This window comes from Sminthopsis crassicaudata, chromosome 5 (genome assembly GCF_048593235.1).
Source record: "Sminthopsis crassicaudata isolate SCR6 chromosome 5, ASM4859323v1, whole genome shotgun sequence".
In the NCBI taxonomy this organism is placed as follows: domain Eukaryota; kingdom Metazoa; phylum Chordata; class Mammalia; order Dasyuromorphia; family Dasyuridae; genus Sminthopsis; species Sminthopsis crassicaudata.
In genome coordinates this window covers 280,018,440-280,034,373 of record NC_133621.1, presented here as the reverse complement: position 1 = coordinate 280,034,373, position 15,934 = coordinate 280,018,440, and the positions used below count along the sequence as shown (strand labels likewise).

General features: G+C 40.6%; 1 protein-coding gene across 2 annotated transcripts in view; it reads right to left on the bottom strand.

Annotated features, from left to right (window-relative positions):
* PLXNC1 (plexin C1) overlaps nt 1-15,934 on the bottom strand; it is a 221,191-nt gene that overhangs the window by 61,712 nt on the left and 143,545 nt on the right. For both annotated transcript variants that reach the window (XM_074271219.1, XM_074271218.1), the window contains 3 exons: nt 15,576-15,700; nt 11,442-11,640; nt 5,315-5,461 (listed from right to left, as the gene is read on the bottom strand). In XM_074271219.1, coding sequence (XP_074127320.1) covers nt 5,315-5,461; nt 11,442-11,640; nt 15,576-15,700 — 471 coding nt within the window. The remainder of the gene's footprint in view (nt 1-5,314; nt 5,462-11,441; nt 11,641-15,575; nt 15,701-15,934) is intronic.

The following is a 15,934-nucleotide window of genomic DNA, read 5'->3' as shown; positions in this document are numbered from 1 at the left end:
CTGGGCCTGAAGTGAAGAAGAACCGAGTTTAAAATCCAGCTTCAGACACTCCCTAGCTGTGTGATCCTGGGCAAGTCACTTACCCTGTTTGCCTCAGTTTCTTCATCTGTAAAATGAACTAGGGAAGGAAATGGCAAACTATCCCAGTGTCTTTGCCAAGAAAATCCCATATGGGGGCACAAAGAATCAGATGTGACTGAAAAGTGATTGAACAACACAGTCCCTTCCCAGCTCTACATCAGTAATGTTAACATTCTATGTTCTACCTTCAAATTCCAACTCTGGGGCAGCTGGGACCCACAGCTCTAAGTAATCTTATTTCTCCATGACTCAGTTTCTTTTTCAGGAGAATGAAGGAATGGACTTTATGACCTTCTAGAGTCCCTCCCAGTTCTAAGTGTATGATCCTAAAACTCCTTTTGGGGTCTCCAAGGATGCTGCTGCTTTCATCTCCTCGATGGCACAGGGGATAGTGTTGGACTTGTCAGGTAGGAATCAAATTCAAATCTTACCTCAAGTATATACTGGCTGTGAGACCCTGAACAAGTCACTTCCTATCTATCAGGCTGTTTCCTCATCTGTAAAATGGGGATAATAATAACACCTGATTTGTGAGTTGTGCAGGTCAAATGAGATGACACCCATGAGGTGTGGTACAACCTTCAAGGGATATCCAGGGTGTCCCAAAAGTCCTAGGTACAGCTTTATGCCATTAAACTTTAAAATTACACTGAGGCTTGTGATACCCTCTAGATAAATAAATGCTAGCTATTATAAGGACTATATTTTAACTCATTACTTCTTGTGGTTGTTATTCTAAGTGTGATCTGGATGGCACAGGAGGAAGAGTGCTGGGCTCACAAAACCCTGCCATAGAACCCACCTCTCTGAAGAAGTATCTTCTATAAATGAGCAGCTTAGACCTGAGGTGTCCGAGGCTCTGCCAGTCTGAAATCTAGGACCTGATTGTTTAGTTTGTGGGAAGGTCGACTCTCTGTCTCCCTATCTCTGTGTCTGTCTCTCCCCTCCTCCCCTTTCTTTCTCTTCTCTCTATCTGTCTCTATCTCTCTCCATCTGTCTATCTCTGTGTCTCTGTCTCTCCCTTTCTCCCTCTGTCTCTCTCCGTCTCTCAATAGTTCTTTCTTTCTTTCTGTCTCTCTCTCTTTGTCTCTTACTAGCTCTCTCTGTTTTTTTTTTTTTTTCTGTTTCTGTGTCTCTATCTATCTCTATCTCTTTGTCTCTGTCTCTTACTAACTCTCTCTGTGTGTCTCTGACTCTGTGTCCATGTCTCTCTCTCTGTCTCTCACTAGCTCTCTCTTTGGGTCTCTTTCTGTCTCTCTTTGTCTTTGTTTCTCACTAGCTCTCCTCTCTCTCTCTCTCTCTCTCTCTCTCTCTGTCTCTCTCTCTGTCTCTCTCTCTGTCTCTCTCTTTCTCTCTGTCTCTGTCTCTCTCTTTGTCTCTCTCTTCTCTGTCTCTCTCTCTCTGTCTCTGTCTCTCTGTCTCTCTCTTCTCTGTCTCTCTCCCTCCCCTTCTCCCTCTCTCTCTGTCTCTCTTCTCTCTCTCTCTCTCTCTCTCTCTCTCTCTCTGTCTCTCTGTCTCTCTCTCTCTCTCTCTCTCTCTCTCTCTCTGTCTCTCTGTCTCTTTCTCTCTCTGTCTCTCTGTGTATGTCTCTTTCTCTCTCTGTCTCTGTGTCTCTCTCTGTCTCTCTGTGTATGTCTCTTTCTCTCTGTGTCTCTTTGTCTCTCTCCCTTCCGTCTGCCTCTTCTCAGTGATGATCCAGGCCCAGAACATGCTTGTCAGCAGTGACCCATGGAGAAGGCAGGGGCAGGAGGCCTGAAGCTGAAGCCAACAGCTCCTCTGGAGCTGTCCTAATCTTAGAGGTGTGAAGCCTCCTTGTTACTCTGTCACATGGGCCTGCTTCCCTTCCTGGCAATCCTGACTCTGACTTCTTAATTTAACCCTGCTCTGCCGTCCCAGCTCTGCCGTCTCAGATCACTAATATGACTTCCTCTTGCTTTCTGATGATCCTTTTTCCCTCCCCTTCTTTGAGATAATTTCTTTCTTGGGTACGTCTAGATGCAACATTAGCCTGTGACATTTGCACAGACAACCACAGGAACCTTCGAAAACCAGACACAGCACAGATTCGGAGGCTGCAGGGGGTGGGGGTGGCCCTCTGAGGCTCCACGTCCAATCCCCTCCTTTGACACATGTGGAAACTGAGGCTGAGGCAACTCTGAGCCCTGTTCAGAATGATGAAGGAGAGGAGGAAAGAGGGAAGGGAAATAAGGCAGATACAGTATGAAGAATTTCCTACAGAGGAAATGCCATTTTTAGGAGTTTCTCTTGACCTTCTGCTAAAATCACACAAAACCTGACCGAGTCATATGACTTTCCAACGATTTCTAGTGTAATCCACCACTAAAGAGAGCCCGGTCCATGGTCAATAAAATGCATTCGAAACAAAGTAATTTTAAAAGCTGGGGCCACGTAATGAACGAGAGGTCTGTCTCTTTTCTAGTTCACAAATCTCTGTTTTCTCTACAGACAAATTCCTCTTTGAAGGGAAGGATTCTTGTGGATTTCTGAAATGGTCATTACCCATTAGCTTTCCTCCCCAGGGCCCATAAGGAAATAAGAAGAGTCTTCATAAATTTCTTCAACATCAAATAACTCATGAGCCCAGTGTTAACAAATCAAAAACATATGACCTTAATTGGCCGTGAAATAAACAATACTTTTAAATGAAAGGGAGAAAAAAATCTGCTCTGATGAAAAACCTTTAAAAAAAAAAACTAGCTTAAAAAAAAACCCAGAAGTGAACCTCAAACATACTCTTGCAAACCTACAAATAACCCCCTCTCTCACTCCCTTCCCCCACCTCGACTGTTCTTTTCACACCTTCCTTCTTCTGGTCTAATGTTTTTGATGAAACCAAAACACTGTTGGATTCCCCCAACCTATTTTTACTTTCAAATCAATTTTCTTTGGGGAATTTTTAGGGGTTTGGAATCAAACCAGCCCAGAGTCAAATAAATACATGTAAAGCTACTTCCTTGTTCTTCATCTGAATGTTGAACAACATTCAACCAGAGTGGGGACCGATGGGAATGGGTACAAGGAGCACTCGGGAGATGCTCTCCGGGAAAGCCTCATGGGGGAGTCAAGGCAAACCTCTGGGAAAACCGGCCTTAACACTTACATGCTGTGTGAGCAGAGGGGGCGCACACTGAATCTCTGTGGACCTGGGCTTCCTCGTGTTTAAAAAGAGTAAATAATCACCATTCTACACAGCTCTAAGGATTGTGTGAGGCTCCAGTGAGCTCACTAACACATTGGATCATTGATTTCTAGCTCAAGGGGCCCCTTATTCTGTTCCTGGTGTCCAGCTTTCTCTTCCAACTACTCTGCAAGTACCTTGTATGTGCCGTACACACATTGTCTCCCCCGTTAGCATGTAAGCATCTTGAGAACAGAATGTGTTTGGGGGTCTCCACTCCCTGGCAACATGGCTCGTTCAGGGCCTGCCTGATACTCTAGCCTTGTTTTTCTAAGTCCCAGAGGGGTAACACAGGAATAATGGGTAGAAATTGTAGCCAGGAAGATGTCAGCTCCATAGAAAGAGCAAATTCCTAACAGTCAGTGTTGTTCTAAAGTGGAATGGTATACCATGAGGGAAGAGGCATCCTACCTTCTCAGAGAATCAGCTCCAATTTTTGCTAGATTGTATGGCCTCTAGGGTACTCTTCAGCTCAGAGATTCTACATGTACTGGACCTTGAACAGGGAAGACCTACATTCAAATCCTCCTCCGCCACTAGCTGTGTGATCCAGGAGAAGTCAAACAACCTTTCTGTGCCCCGGGACAGGCACCTGTAAACTAAAGAGGGTTGGAACTCAATGGCCTCCAAGGCGGCTCCTGCTTCTAAATCTCTGATCCCAGTTTCTTTTATGGATGCTACAGGAATCAAGCATTACCATGCAATGTCATTCAATTTTGCAGGATTTATAGATTCCATCTGGGATTATATGAGAATGAAATCAGCCTTGGGAGGCAGGCTGGAGACCAGGGCCACTTTAGGGGAAGATAATACCCAGCATCTCCTGTGCCACATGCGTCAGCAAAGCATTCTCCTTCCAGGAACGGCCAGTCTCACGTGGTAATAGTGACTGATCACCCATAACAGCAGATATGGGGAGTTTCATCCATAACAGACAGAAAGCATAGCCAAAACACAGTCCAAGCCAACGCGGTGCCTTCTCCAATTAACGGGTGCATTCGTCCAAAACAACGTCGCCATGCTTGCCGTCCCAGGCAAAGCCACAAGAGAATCAGCAACACAAATGAGCAATACCAAAGACTCACTGTCATTTTTCTGCTCTTCTCCTCCTCCCAGCCCTCACTCAAGAAGTTGGGAAGAGGCCCAGAGCCACTGTATGGATGTACATCTTGCAGCTGGAAGCGCTCATAATTCCCCACCCCGCCCCCCAAGACCGAGTCATCTCTTCCTCCAATCTGCCTTCATGGAAAAAGGGAGAGAATTCTTAAATGAACTCGGAGTGACTACAGGGCTTGGCTCCCTGCGAGGTTCTCTCATTGCCCAATGTAAGCAGCCTCTCCCTATGTGGGGAAGGCCACGGGGAAGGGGGGGAGGGTCCTTCGCTTTTCTCTCCTTCCTCCTCCTCTCCCACCACGTGAAATCCCCCAAACAGCTAGCCCAGCCGACGCCGCTCATTATTTACGGCATCACTCCAAAAATAGTGATGAAATCACAGTATATTAAGTGCACGACACCAAACATTTGTAACTAATCCAAGGAAATAAAGTACGTGTGTCGTGTGGCACAGGAAACTCGAGCTGAATTAATCTCATGTTATCTTTCTAAAATAAGCCCCCCGTTCCGATTCAGCTGTGGCGCATCTTCACACATTGTCTCCCCGAGAAGAACGGTTTGAGAAATCCTGATTGCAATTACAAGAACTGAATAGGGAACACTTTGCAGCTTCTCTGACAACGTGGAGAGCCATAAGCCATCCTGATATTAAAATCTTTGGAAATTGATGACTGCCCCAGGCGTCATTAAGACACTCCCTGCATCCAAGTAATTAAAATCTATTATTTGAACATGGCGTTAATATTTTATCAACTATTGTTTTTAATTAATGAAATGGATGAGTCCTCTCACAGCGGGAATTATATCCTTTCATTTTGATATGGCTTTGCCTCTCTCTTTCCTGACCAGGTCCCCCCTCTCCTCTTGCCTCTACTGGTAAATCCTGATGCATTTGGAAGGAAAGCGTAATAGCAAACATACCACAGTGCTGAATTCAGGCACTTGCCACAGGAGCCAATCCTCATTAAGAGTGTACAGGGCTTTGGAGGTGATGACGTCCACTGGACCTTTGTTTATTTTCTGGTTTAGGGTTGTCACCAACAAATAGAAGGGCTCTCCAACAGTCTCCTTGGGAGGGAACGATACAAGAGACAAAATGATTAGTTTTCAGTGGGATGCAGCGCGTGGTCGAGGGGCGACAGCCAGGAGGGGGAAACGGAGCAGGGGTTCCCAGTGACATAGGTGAGCATCCCTCCCTCCAATTCTAGCAGAGGGAAGACCTGCGGTTTCATGTAGTCCAAGGACCCAAAGTGTGAGGTCATGGGATCTTGGACAGGCCTGAAAGAGGCCCCCATGAGGACCCTCATTTTAGAGCTAAGGAAGCTGAAGATCCACAGCTTCCTTCTCAAAGACATCGGGTTCTAGGTATCTAAGGGAGGATTTGAACCCAGATCTCCTGATGGTAATTCTGAGCTTTTTCCCAGCCACTAAGCACAATACCATATACACATATTCGTGCATAAAACACTGGCTCTGCATACACGGGCGTGCACCACTGTGGATAAGTGTGCACAGGTATACAGGTGGACATGTCTACATACTTACTATGTTATTATACGATGCACATTTTGTATGTGGAGGTAGCCATGTTAATGAGATCACATGTATATGGTACATGCTTGTAATCTATCTATGCACAATATACATGCAGTATGTTATATGCACATAGACATATTGTATCTAAACACGTACAATTACATACTTATCATGCATATACAAGTAATTATTTATATTGTTTACATAAACAGGAACATATACACATGACACACTTCTACCTCTTTGTGTAGCCGTTTTCCCATTTCTGTACATAATTTCATGTGGTATATTTTATCTGTATGTACATATTTTTATTATATATAACACATGTTGCATGCAAAATATATTGTATATACACAAACACAAAATATTTATAGGTATGTGCATTTTACCTATTCATGCACACACGTATTCCTATTTCTGTGCACAATATACATGATGCACATTTTATATGTATGTACATATATTTATATTGTATAACACATACTTATGTTTCATGCACATACACAAATACAAAACATTTATAATTATGTCACTTACACATGCATGAAAATACACCATAACATAGTTCTACCTATTAGTGCACACATGCATTCCTATTTCTGTGCATAATATACATAATGCAAATTTTATGTGTATGTACATATAGTTATATTATATATAACACACACATATATATAACTTATGTTGCATGCATATATAGTTAAATTATACACACACAAACACAAAACATTTATAATTATATTATTTGCAAATGCATGGAAATATGCACCATGACATATTTCCACCTATTTGTGTGCGCACGGATTCCTATTTTTGTGCATAATATACATATAGCATATTTTATATGTATATACACACATTTATTTTGTACATAGTACACCCATACATGTATGGGTGCATACACAAATAGTACAGAAGCATATATAATTTAAAAAGAAGACAGGCTGGTCCTTTGGGGAGAACGAGGAATAACTGAGAGGTAGCCAGATTTTCCACTGGTGGGATACTCATTCCTCAAAATGTCAAAAGAAAGCCAGGAAGGCACCCATCCTCGTGACAGGTGCTCTGTCTCCCACCCAGTGCAGATTTTTGTGAGGACGTGGCAAAATACATAAACGAGTCTCTGTGCACATCACTGGAGGGAGGATGGATGTATATTGACAAGATCACAAATTCTCTTGAGAATTTTAAGTCTATAGAAAAATGATGTGTCTGAAGTGTCACAGCCTAGAGAAGAGAAAGCTGTCCTCAGACTTACAGCAAGACCTGGATTTAAGTGTTGCCTCTGATACGAGCTGAGTGATCTTGGACAAGTCACTTAAAGTATTTGCCTCAATCCACTGAAAAAGGAAATGAAAAATCACTCCAGTATCTTCACCAAGAAAACCCCATAGAAAGGATCACAGAGTGGTGATAACACAGAGCATTGGCCATAACTGAACAACTCTGGGAAAATCACTTCTTGATGCCCTGAGAAACTATTCAAATCTTTCAGTCATAGAAGAATTAGAAATTTGCATTGGTAGAGGGAGTTTCTTTAATGGGAATTCCTTGTTCCAATTAAATCACAACTCTAAACCCCTCTCCCCCCAAAAAATAGAGAGCTAAGAGTCACATTTTAGAGATTAGGTATTTACTAATAACATGCATTATAGAGCACTTTCCACAAAATAATCCTATAAGGTGATTGGTGTATTATTATTCCCATTTTATAGATGAAGATAGTGAGATTCAGAAAATTATCCTATACCACACAGCTAATGAATGGAAGGCCAGGATTGCATCCCAAGGATCTAGGCTTCTTCTCATGATACCATATTATCCCTGTGGCTATGACATCTGAATGAACTTCTGCATTTAAAGTTTATCAGATGTTTAATGTCCAATAGCAACCAATGGACCCATCATGCTTGTGTATAGGTTTTTATTCTCAGCTAAATTTCCAGAGAACCAAAGAATCTCCGAGCTGGAAGGAACTTGAGAAGCCAATGAGGTGAAAATACACTTCAACAAGAATTCTTTTCACATCACAGGACACAGAGCTAGAAGGGACTCTAGTTGCCATTTAGCCCAACTCTCTCCTTTTACAGATCTATAAACCGAGGTCAAGTGACACACAAGTGACACACAGCCAGGAAGCAAATAAATCTCATCTGAATCCAAATGAAATGTTTTTCCAACTGGACCACCCAACAAATGTCCATTTGTCTTTTCTTGAAAACCTTATGTATGAGGAATAGCCTCCTCCTGGCAACTCCTCCTGCTATGGGACAGTTCTAATTGTTAGAAAAAAAAAATTAACTCTAAATCAATTAAATCTAAATCTGTGTACTTCCATCATTACTCTTGGTCCTCCCCTTTTGGGCCAAGCAGAATAAGTTGAATTCTTCTATGTATTAGTCCTTGATTTGAAGAGAGCTATCATATATTGCCCTTTCCCACATCTTCTCTCTTTCAACTTAAAAAAAAATTCCAAGTTCTTTCAAACAATGACATGAACAGGAGATTACATCAGCATCCAGAGAGTTGCCTTTTTTTGGACATTCTCCAATTTAATCAATATCCTTCTGAAAAAACTGTTGCCCAGAGCTAAATATAATAGTATAGAAGTAACCTGACTCAGGAAGAGCACAAAAGGACTGTGACCTCCTTCTTGTGTCCTGGACAAAACACTGCTCAACTGCAGCCTCTAATCACATTCGTTTTCTTGATTGCTTTGCTTGATTGTTGTTTTAGTTTTGTGCTTTTGGTCTACTAATATCCTCAGATCTTCTTCAGACAAACTGTTAACTACCTACAAATGGTATGCTTATTTAACTGTTCTTATTAGGGGTTCCTCTTCCAACAAAATCCCATACTATTGCCTTACCATAATATCCAGAGCCAGGGGTCAACAAGTTTCTGATAAACTGGGTAGGCTTAAAAAATGGTCTGATGGTAGTCTGCTCTTGAGGACTAATCTAACAATTAATTTTGTGAAATACCCATTTCCATCCCAAATCATGGATCCTTGAAAGTTAAAAGAATATCTAGACCTCAAGATAGTAATAATATTAAAAAAAACCAAAACCCAAACAACTCAAACACTAAATAATATAACAATTAACCTCAGAAATAAGAATAAACCAAAACTAATTGACCAATTTGCCAAGCTTGATAGCTTCTTTTTTGCATTATTAAAGCAGTCCTCAATTAAACAAATCATTTCTAACTTCATCTCTACTAGTCCCCAGCATAATTCCTGTGTCTTCCAAGATGGCTCCCTTACTATTCCCCAAACATGGGGAATATACCTGTCTTTTTAGGCAATGAGAATCCAATTACCTAGCCAGAGTTAAAGAATGGCAACTCTTTTTGTTTCTTTTTAGGGGTTCCAATTTCAGTTTGAGAATTTCTCAACATAAAAAGGATAAATGACTTGCCTAATAAATCGCTTTGATGATTTTTTTATTGTTGAGAATAATTAAAATTCCAAAGAGTTTATTTTAGTGTGCCCTGTAGGATTTAAGCTCCTTGAGGGAAGGGAATGTTCTGGTTTTGTCTTTGTATCTTTGATGGGCGGAAGGAAGGTGGAAAAATAAACCTTTATGTAATACCTACTGTGTACCAGGCACTATGTCAAGTACTTTTACAAATATAATTTTACTTGATCCTCACAAAAACCCTACAGAGTGGGTACTACTATTATTATTCCCATTTTCAGTTGAGACAACTGAGGCAAACAGAGGTAAAGTAAATTCCTTAAGTCACTTAGTACTGGAAACTGTGATTAGCACGTGGCATGTGCTTGATAAATGCTCTTTGAATTGAATTTAACAAGTTTCTAGGGCAATGGGTCTCAAACTTTTTGGTCTCAGGACTTTATTGAAGTTTTCATTCACAAAAAGCTTCTGTTTATGTGGATTATAACTACTGATGTTTTTATAATTATAATATTAAAAATTAAAATCTTTTGATATCACAATTTTGCAGACTTCGTGGAAGGGAGTTAGAGACTCCTTGGGTTTTTGAGAACAGCAGCTTTAGGACAACTCTCCAAGAACGCAAACCGAAAGGAAGGGACCCATCTATATGGATAGAGCATTTTCTCATTGGGAGTTCCTTATAGCAATGAAACCATATGACTAATCCAAATAAATTAAAATGAATTAAAGGTACCCCAAAGGGCCAAGGAAAGATGGTGTATTACCAAATTTAACCATATACACCAAGTGATGTAAAAGATATTATTGATCAGAGAAGGAGAAGGCTGGTTATGTAATGAGGGTGAGAGATAATAGAGGTTGGATACCTGAAGGTTTGCAAGGGGACTCATGAAATATTAAACAAACTCCAATAAGAACTCAAGTACATCAGGTAAATAAAGGAGGGTTAATGGAAGGACAAGGATGAATGGAGGATTTAGGAAAGGAAAAAGATGAGTATCATAAAGGAGGGAAAGTTTCAAATGGGGGATTGTCATTATTGATGAGATGATGATTATAGGGCTGAGAAAGACAAGGATGAAGATACCAGGAATCCAACTAGTTTTTAAGTATCAGATAAAAAGGGGAGGGGGAAAAGGCTGATTTAATTAGCCTCTCTATTCAGGTATTGCTTGGGGGCAAGATGGATTGGTAGGAAAACATCATATGTCTTCTTTCAAGGCAGCATTAAACATTAAAGTAAGCACAGCTGTGGATGCCACCCTCTATTTAGACCCACATCTCAGTCTTGTACTTAAATACTATTGTTGAAAATTAGTGGCATAGCAATACATCCTGTTCAAGGTTCAATTAAGTTCTAGGACTGGCTATAAATACACAGTTTTTCTTCTTGAAATGGGTACAGAATGAAATTAAAGGAGAATAATAGCTTTACTGTCACACAACTATCACTTTTGACATCTTTATTTTGTTTTATTTACCAAAGATAAAACGAAGGGAAAACATAGCTGAATTAAGTGGACAGTTGGAAGTGACGAATGGTTTGAGAAATCCAATTTCCTTCTATCTGTATGTCCATACAACAACTCAAACTAGGCAAATGAGGGTCCTTAGGGGATCTGTTTTAAGGACCAGTTAGACATTATTTGTAATTAGCACATCCTTTGTTATTATGTAAATGGATCTCTTTCAAGTGCTTCCAGCTATTTTTAAGTACATTCTTTTTAATATTTTAGATATTCCCTCTCTTATGCTGTACTTTTTAGGATGACTAGGAAACTGAAGGGACTTAATTAATTTTAATTGATAGAGGCAAGGTACATCTAAAATATCTTAATGTCTTTCTTCATAAAGAAATTATGTCTGGGGAAATGAATAATATTCACAAGATATTCGTTCTACTAGCTGCTTTTTTTTCCCCCAGGCATCTCTATGCTCGGGATGAGGGCCAAGGCAGAAAAGCTGTTGTTTTGACACTATGGAGTACTCAGGGTCTGTACTGCAAAAGAAGTCAATGTCTGCTAAAAATAAGACCCGAGATTGTCTTACCTCTGACACTGCAGAAAGATGAGGCACTTACTTACCCGGAGAAAGCCAGAGAGGCAAACAGACATCCAATTTGTGAGGAGCTTTTCCACAACAGACTCGGTCCGTCGGAGCATCAGCTTGGGCTGCATGTTACTCGATTGTTCCATCAGGTCTCGCGTGAGGACCTCGAGGATGCTGGTCAGGTAGACGAGCTTGGTCTGGAGGGCGATGGTTAGGAATGAAGCAAACAGACACCTGGATGAGAAAGAGACAATGGATGTTAGCGGATGAGAGCCGATTGGGAGACAGATTGAGTAAGGGACACATACAACTCCACTCTGGATGTCACACAATTCTTTGGGAGAACTCTGGCCACCTCATGAAGTGTGAGTCAACTCCTGCCATAACAGCCCAGGACATTGCTCGCTTTCTGGGCACAGATGCCCCACTGACTGTTACTTAACCCAATGTTGCTAATGCCCTGAAGATAGACTACGGATTGGAAAGAGGTTCTTTTCTTCGTTGCACTCCCAACTCTTTTATATAATTCTAAGCTTTCTTCAAAGCACCATCAGGAACTGCTTCCCCCTCCACAATTACTTTGTATTAATTCTGAATATGTTTAGTGTGGTGTAGTAGAGAGCCACTTTGAAGTCAAAGGAAAACGGGGGTTCCAGGACCACTTTTGACACATAGAGACTGTGTGGCTCTGAATAACTCATTTACTTTCTCAGAAAAATCTCTTAAGACTAAGTTAAATAGAAAGTGCTGACTGGCATTACGAGAGGGAGTTTCCTAGATGAATGAACCCACAGGCTCCCTTTTTATATCGAGGTCTTGGTATGCCCTGTGACCAGTACAGTATATAATGCACAGTAGGTTTGGGCAGAACTGAGTAAACTAATGAATTCCTTTCTACTCCAGGGCCTTATCATGCTGGGGAAGTGACCACGGGGTGTTTGTTGTTCAGGCACTTTAGTCATGTTTCACTCCATTTGCGGTTTTCTGGGCAAAGATACTGAAAAGCAATTTGTCATTTCTTTCTTCAATTCCTTTCACAGATGGGGAAACTGAGGCAAGCAGGGTGAAGTGACCTGCCCAGAGTCACACCTCTAAGGTGTCTGAGGCTGAATTTGAACTGTTAGATGAGAATTCCTGACTCCAGACTTTATCCAGTGTTCTGTGTTAGGTAGTCACAAGTTCTGATAGTTTATATAAAGACATCAAGTATTGGCCTACCCCAGACTAAATAAAGGCTCATTTTTGATATTGGACACAAAATGATTTTATTTTGGTTGAAGGAAAGGGTATAAGATACTGGCAAGAAAAAAAAAAGGCAAGAAAATGTAAGCATGAATATTGCCTCAGATGCACAATAGTTGTATAACCCTGGGGCAGTAGGCTTCTCTTAGCCTCAGTTTCCTTATCTGTAAAGGGGGGACAATAACAATACCTACTGTCCAAGCTTATTGTAAGGATCAAATAAGATTATATAGGCAAGTACTATACAAACTGATACCAACGGATACTTTAAAAATCTTTTTTGTGTGAGTCTGAACCATTGTGAAACTATGAATCTTGATTTTATACACACACACACACACACACATACACACACACACACACACACACACACACACACACAATGTATACGTGTTTATATAAAATATCAATTTAGCACATAAATCCTAATGCTGGTCTTCTTGTCTGAACCACCTCCTGTTCTCTTCTGGGCACTTTAAAATGCTTCCCTGAAATGTTTATCACTGTTTTCTTTCTTTCTTTTTTGCATCACTATTGCCTGCCATCATGCCCAATTCTCCCCAATGATTTTTTTAAAAAGAAAATCCTCTCTTGTAAACATTAGCATAACCAACTAAACAAACCCATCCTTTAACCATCTATTTGATCACTGGAGGAGAGAAATATGATGAAGAATTCAGTGGCTTAGAAAAGCTTCCTATAGATGCTGAGCTCTGGATGAAGAGGCAGAGGTGACACAGAAGGCATTTCAAGCATAAGGAACTTTCCCTGATGCAAAGACATGGGGGCAGGGGGTCATTTTGGCTCAAAATCAAATTCTATAAACATGGAATAACGTGTAATAAGTTGCTCAAGCTTGACATAACACCAGGTAAAACTAACACTCTTTAAATACAAATATGAACAGGTTTGTGCAAAATAATAGTCTATGAAATCATATATTTGAAGTATTGATGTCAAAAATGATGATGACAGGTACAAGGCTATGTATGACATTAGGAAAAAAAAAGGGGAAGACTGGTCATGGATTGAAGCACAAGTAATACAGAGACAGACCAAGTGTGACACTGTACTTTTAAAGACAGTTTGTTAACCAAAAGGAAATCTCCCCAGCTCTGGGAGAGGGGGGAAATCTCTTTGGAAGATTTGTGGACAGATGCATATAAGAGAAAGAGTGGAAAAAAAGAATCCCACCCTGATGTCATCACACATCCATCTATTTATAAGTCATGCAACTCTTAAAAAAAAACAAAAAACCAAAAAAACAGAAAATGCTACTTCTGCTTTTCGAAGAAAGACTCGTGCCTTTTCATGGTGTTGTAATAGGGTCTTTAAAGGGCACATGAGGTTGTGTAAGTGATGTAGTGATGAGGATAATGAGGATGATACCTGGCATTTATATAATGCTCAAAGACTGTAAATTGATTAATCTTACTTGAATTTTACAACAATCCTATTATGAAGGCATTATATAGTTGGGAAACTGAGGCAGACAGAAGTGATTTGGGGCACAGTTAGTGCCTGAGACTGGATTTGAACTTGGGACCTTCTGATTCCAGATCGAGTGCTTTATCCTCTAAGTCACTTAGTAGTCCAAATGGAGTTAGAATCAAGGTTCACGATGCTTTGTGTCCTATAATTAATCTCATTGGCTGGGGGATTCCTCTACCAATGTTGGCTGGTACCTTCTGTGTATCTGCCTGGAGGCACGAGGACATCCATGACTTCCCCAGGTTGACAAAGCCAGCTATATCCAGGGCAGGACCTGAACGTGGACCATTCTGATACTACAGCTCTCTGCTTCCCATTAGACTACAGCTATCTCGTTTTCTATATGACATGGTCTTTAAGTGCTAACCTTTCACTACTTTCTGACTTTGATGTCAGATGGCAAGTCACTTAACCCCAATTACTTCAGAAAAAAAAAAAAAAAAAGAATTGGATTGCCAAATATTAGGGCAGTGCAGCTCAGTTATTAAGCACCTTTTATGTGCGGGGCACTAGTGACAAACAAAAATGAAACTCTACTTATCCTCAAGATGCTTACATTCTAAAGAGGGAGACACGTTTGTACAATACACAAATGAGGCAAAATCAACACACAGGTTCCCCTTGGTATAGACGGGAAATACTAGCAACCAGGGGTGGGGATGGAAGGCTTCCTGCAGATAATAGCAAGTGAGCAGAGCATTGAGGGAAACCGAAGATTCCCAGGAAAGAAAGGGGGAGGGGGGACATCCCAGGGTTGGGGATGAGGTGCCATGTGTGAGATCATTTTGGCTGGTCTTTAGACTGAATGGATTTGATGAAGCTGGAAAGATGCCCAGAGACAGAATGTTGCCCAAAGACCACCCTAGCTACATTTGGAAAGATTTATCACCACAGGACTCACCCAACAGATTAACTGTTTAGGCCACAGCAACTCACAATATCTCTCAGGCTGATGAGATTTATTTCATTTTATTTTGTTTTATGGTGCTTTGGACCCCCTTGGTATTCTGGTGAAACCTATGGCCCCCTACTCAGAATGTTTTTAAATGCATAAAATATCACTAAAAACAAAGGTTAATGAGAGGGAAAATGTTATTTCTTTTTCCCATCCAGGTTTATGGACTCTTTGAAATTTATTCATGGGGGGAATTATAGATTAAGAATTCTAGTTCTTAGGCATGGAAGGGGCCACATCTACATTGGTAGAGGGAGTATCCCTGTTGATGAAATCCTAGTTCTTTTGAGAGTTATTGTAGTATAATGGGATGGAAGGAAGCACTGGATTAAAATTTCAGCTCATTCACTTGTGAGTTTGAACAATTCCCTTCATCTCTCTGGACCTCAGTATTCCCATTTGTAACTGAAGGCAATAAACTCTAAACCTACGATCCCATGAAGTATGAATGACACATCAAGGTGGGTTGATACTCACATACCTGTCTTTCACAGAAAAACTCTTCTGTTTTTCAAGAGTATGAATGACAGTAACAAGGAAACTTTTGTTGCAGATTAATGCATCTAAAGCAATGAGGCTTTCATTCTTATCTCCTGGGTCCCGGCTCTGGAACACACAAATTTATTTATCTCTTTTTGGGGGGAAATAAAAACTAAACAGGATATTCACAGTGGGATTAGACAATCAATGAATTGCTAATTTAATATTGAATTTATTGTACCGAAAAAAGACAACAAATCAATTCCAAGCTAATAATGATGATAATGATGATGATGGGAGAAGGGAGGGAGGGTATTATGCTACCTAGATACATGCCAGTCTCCAGGCTAAAAATGAAAA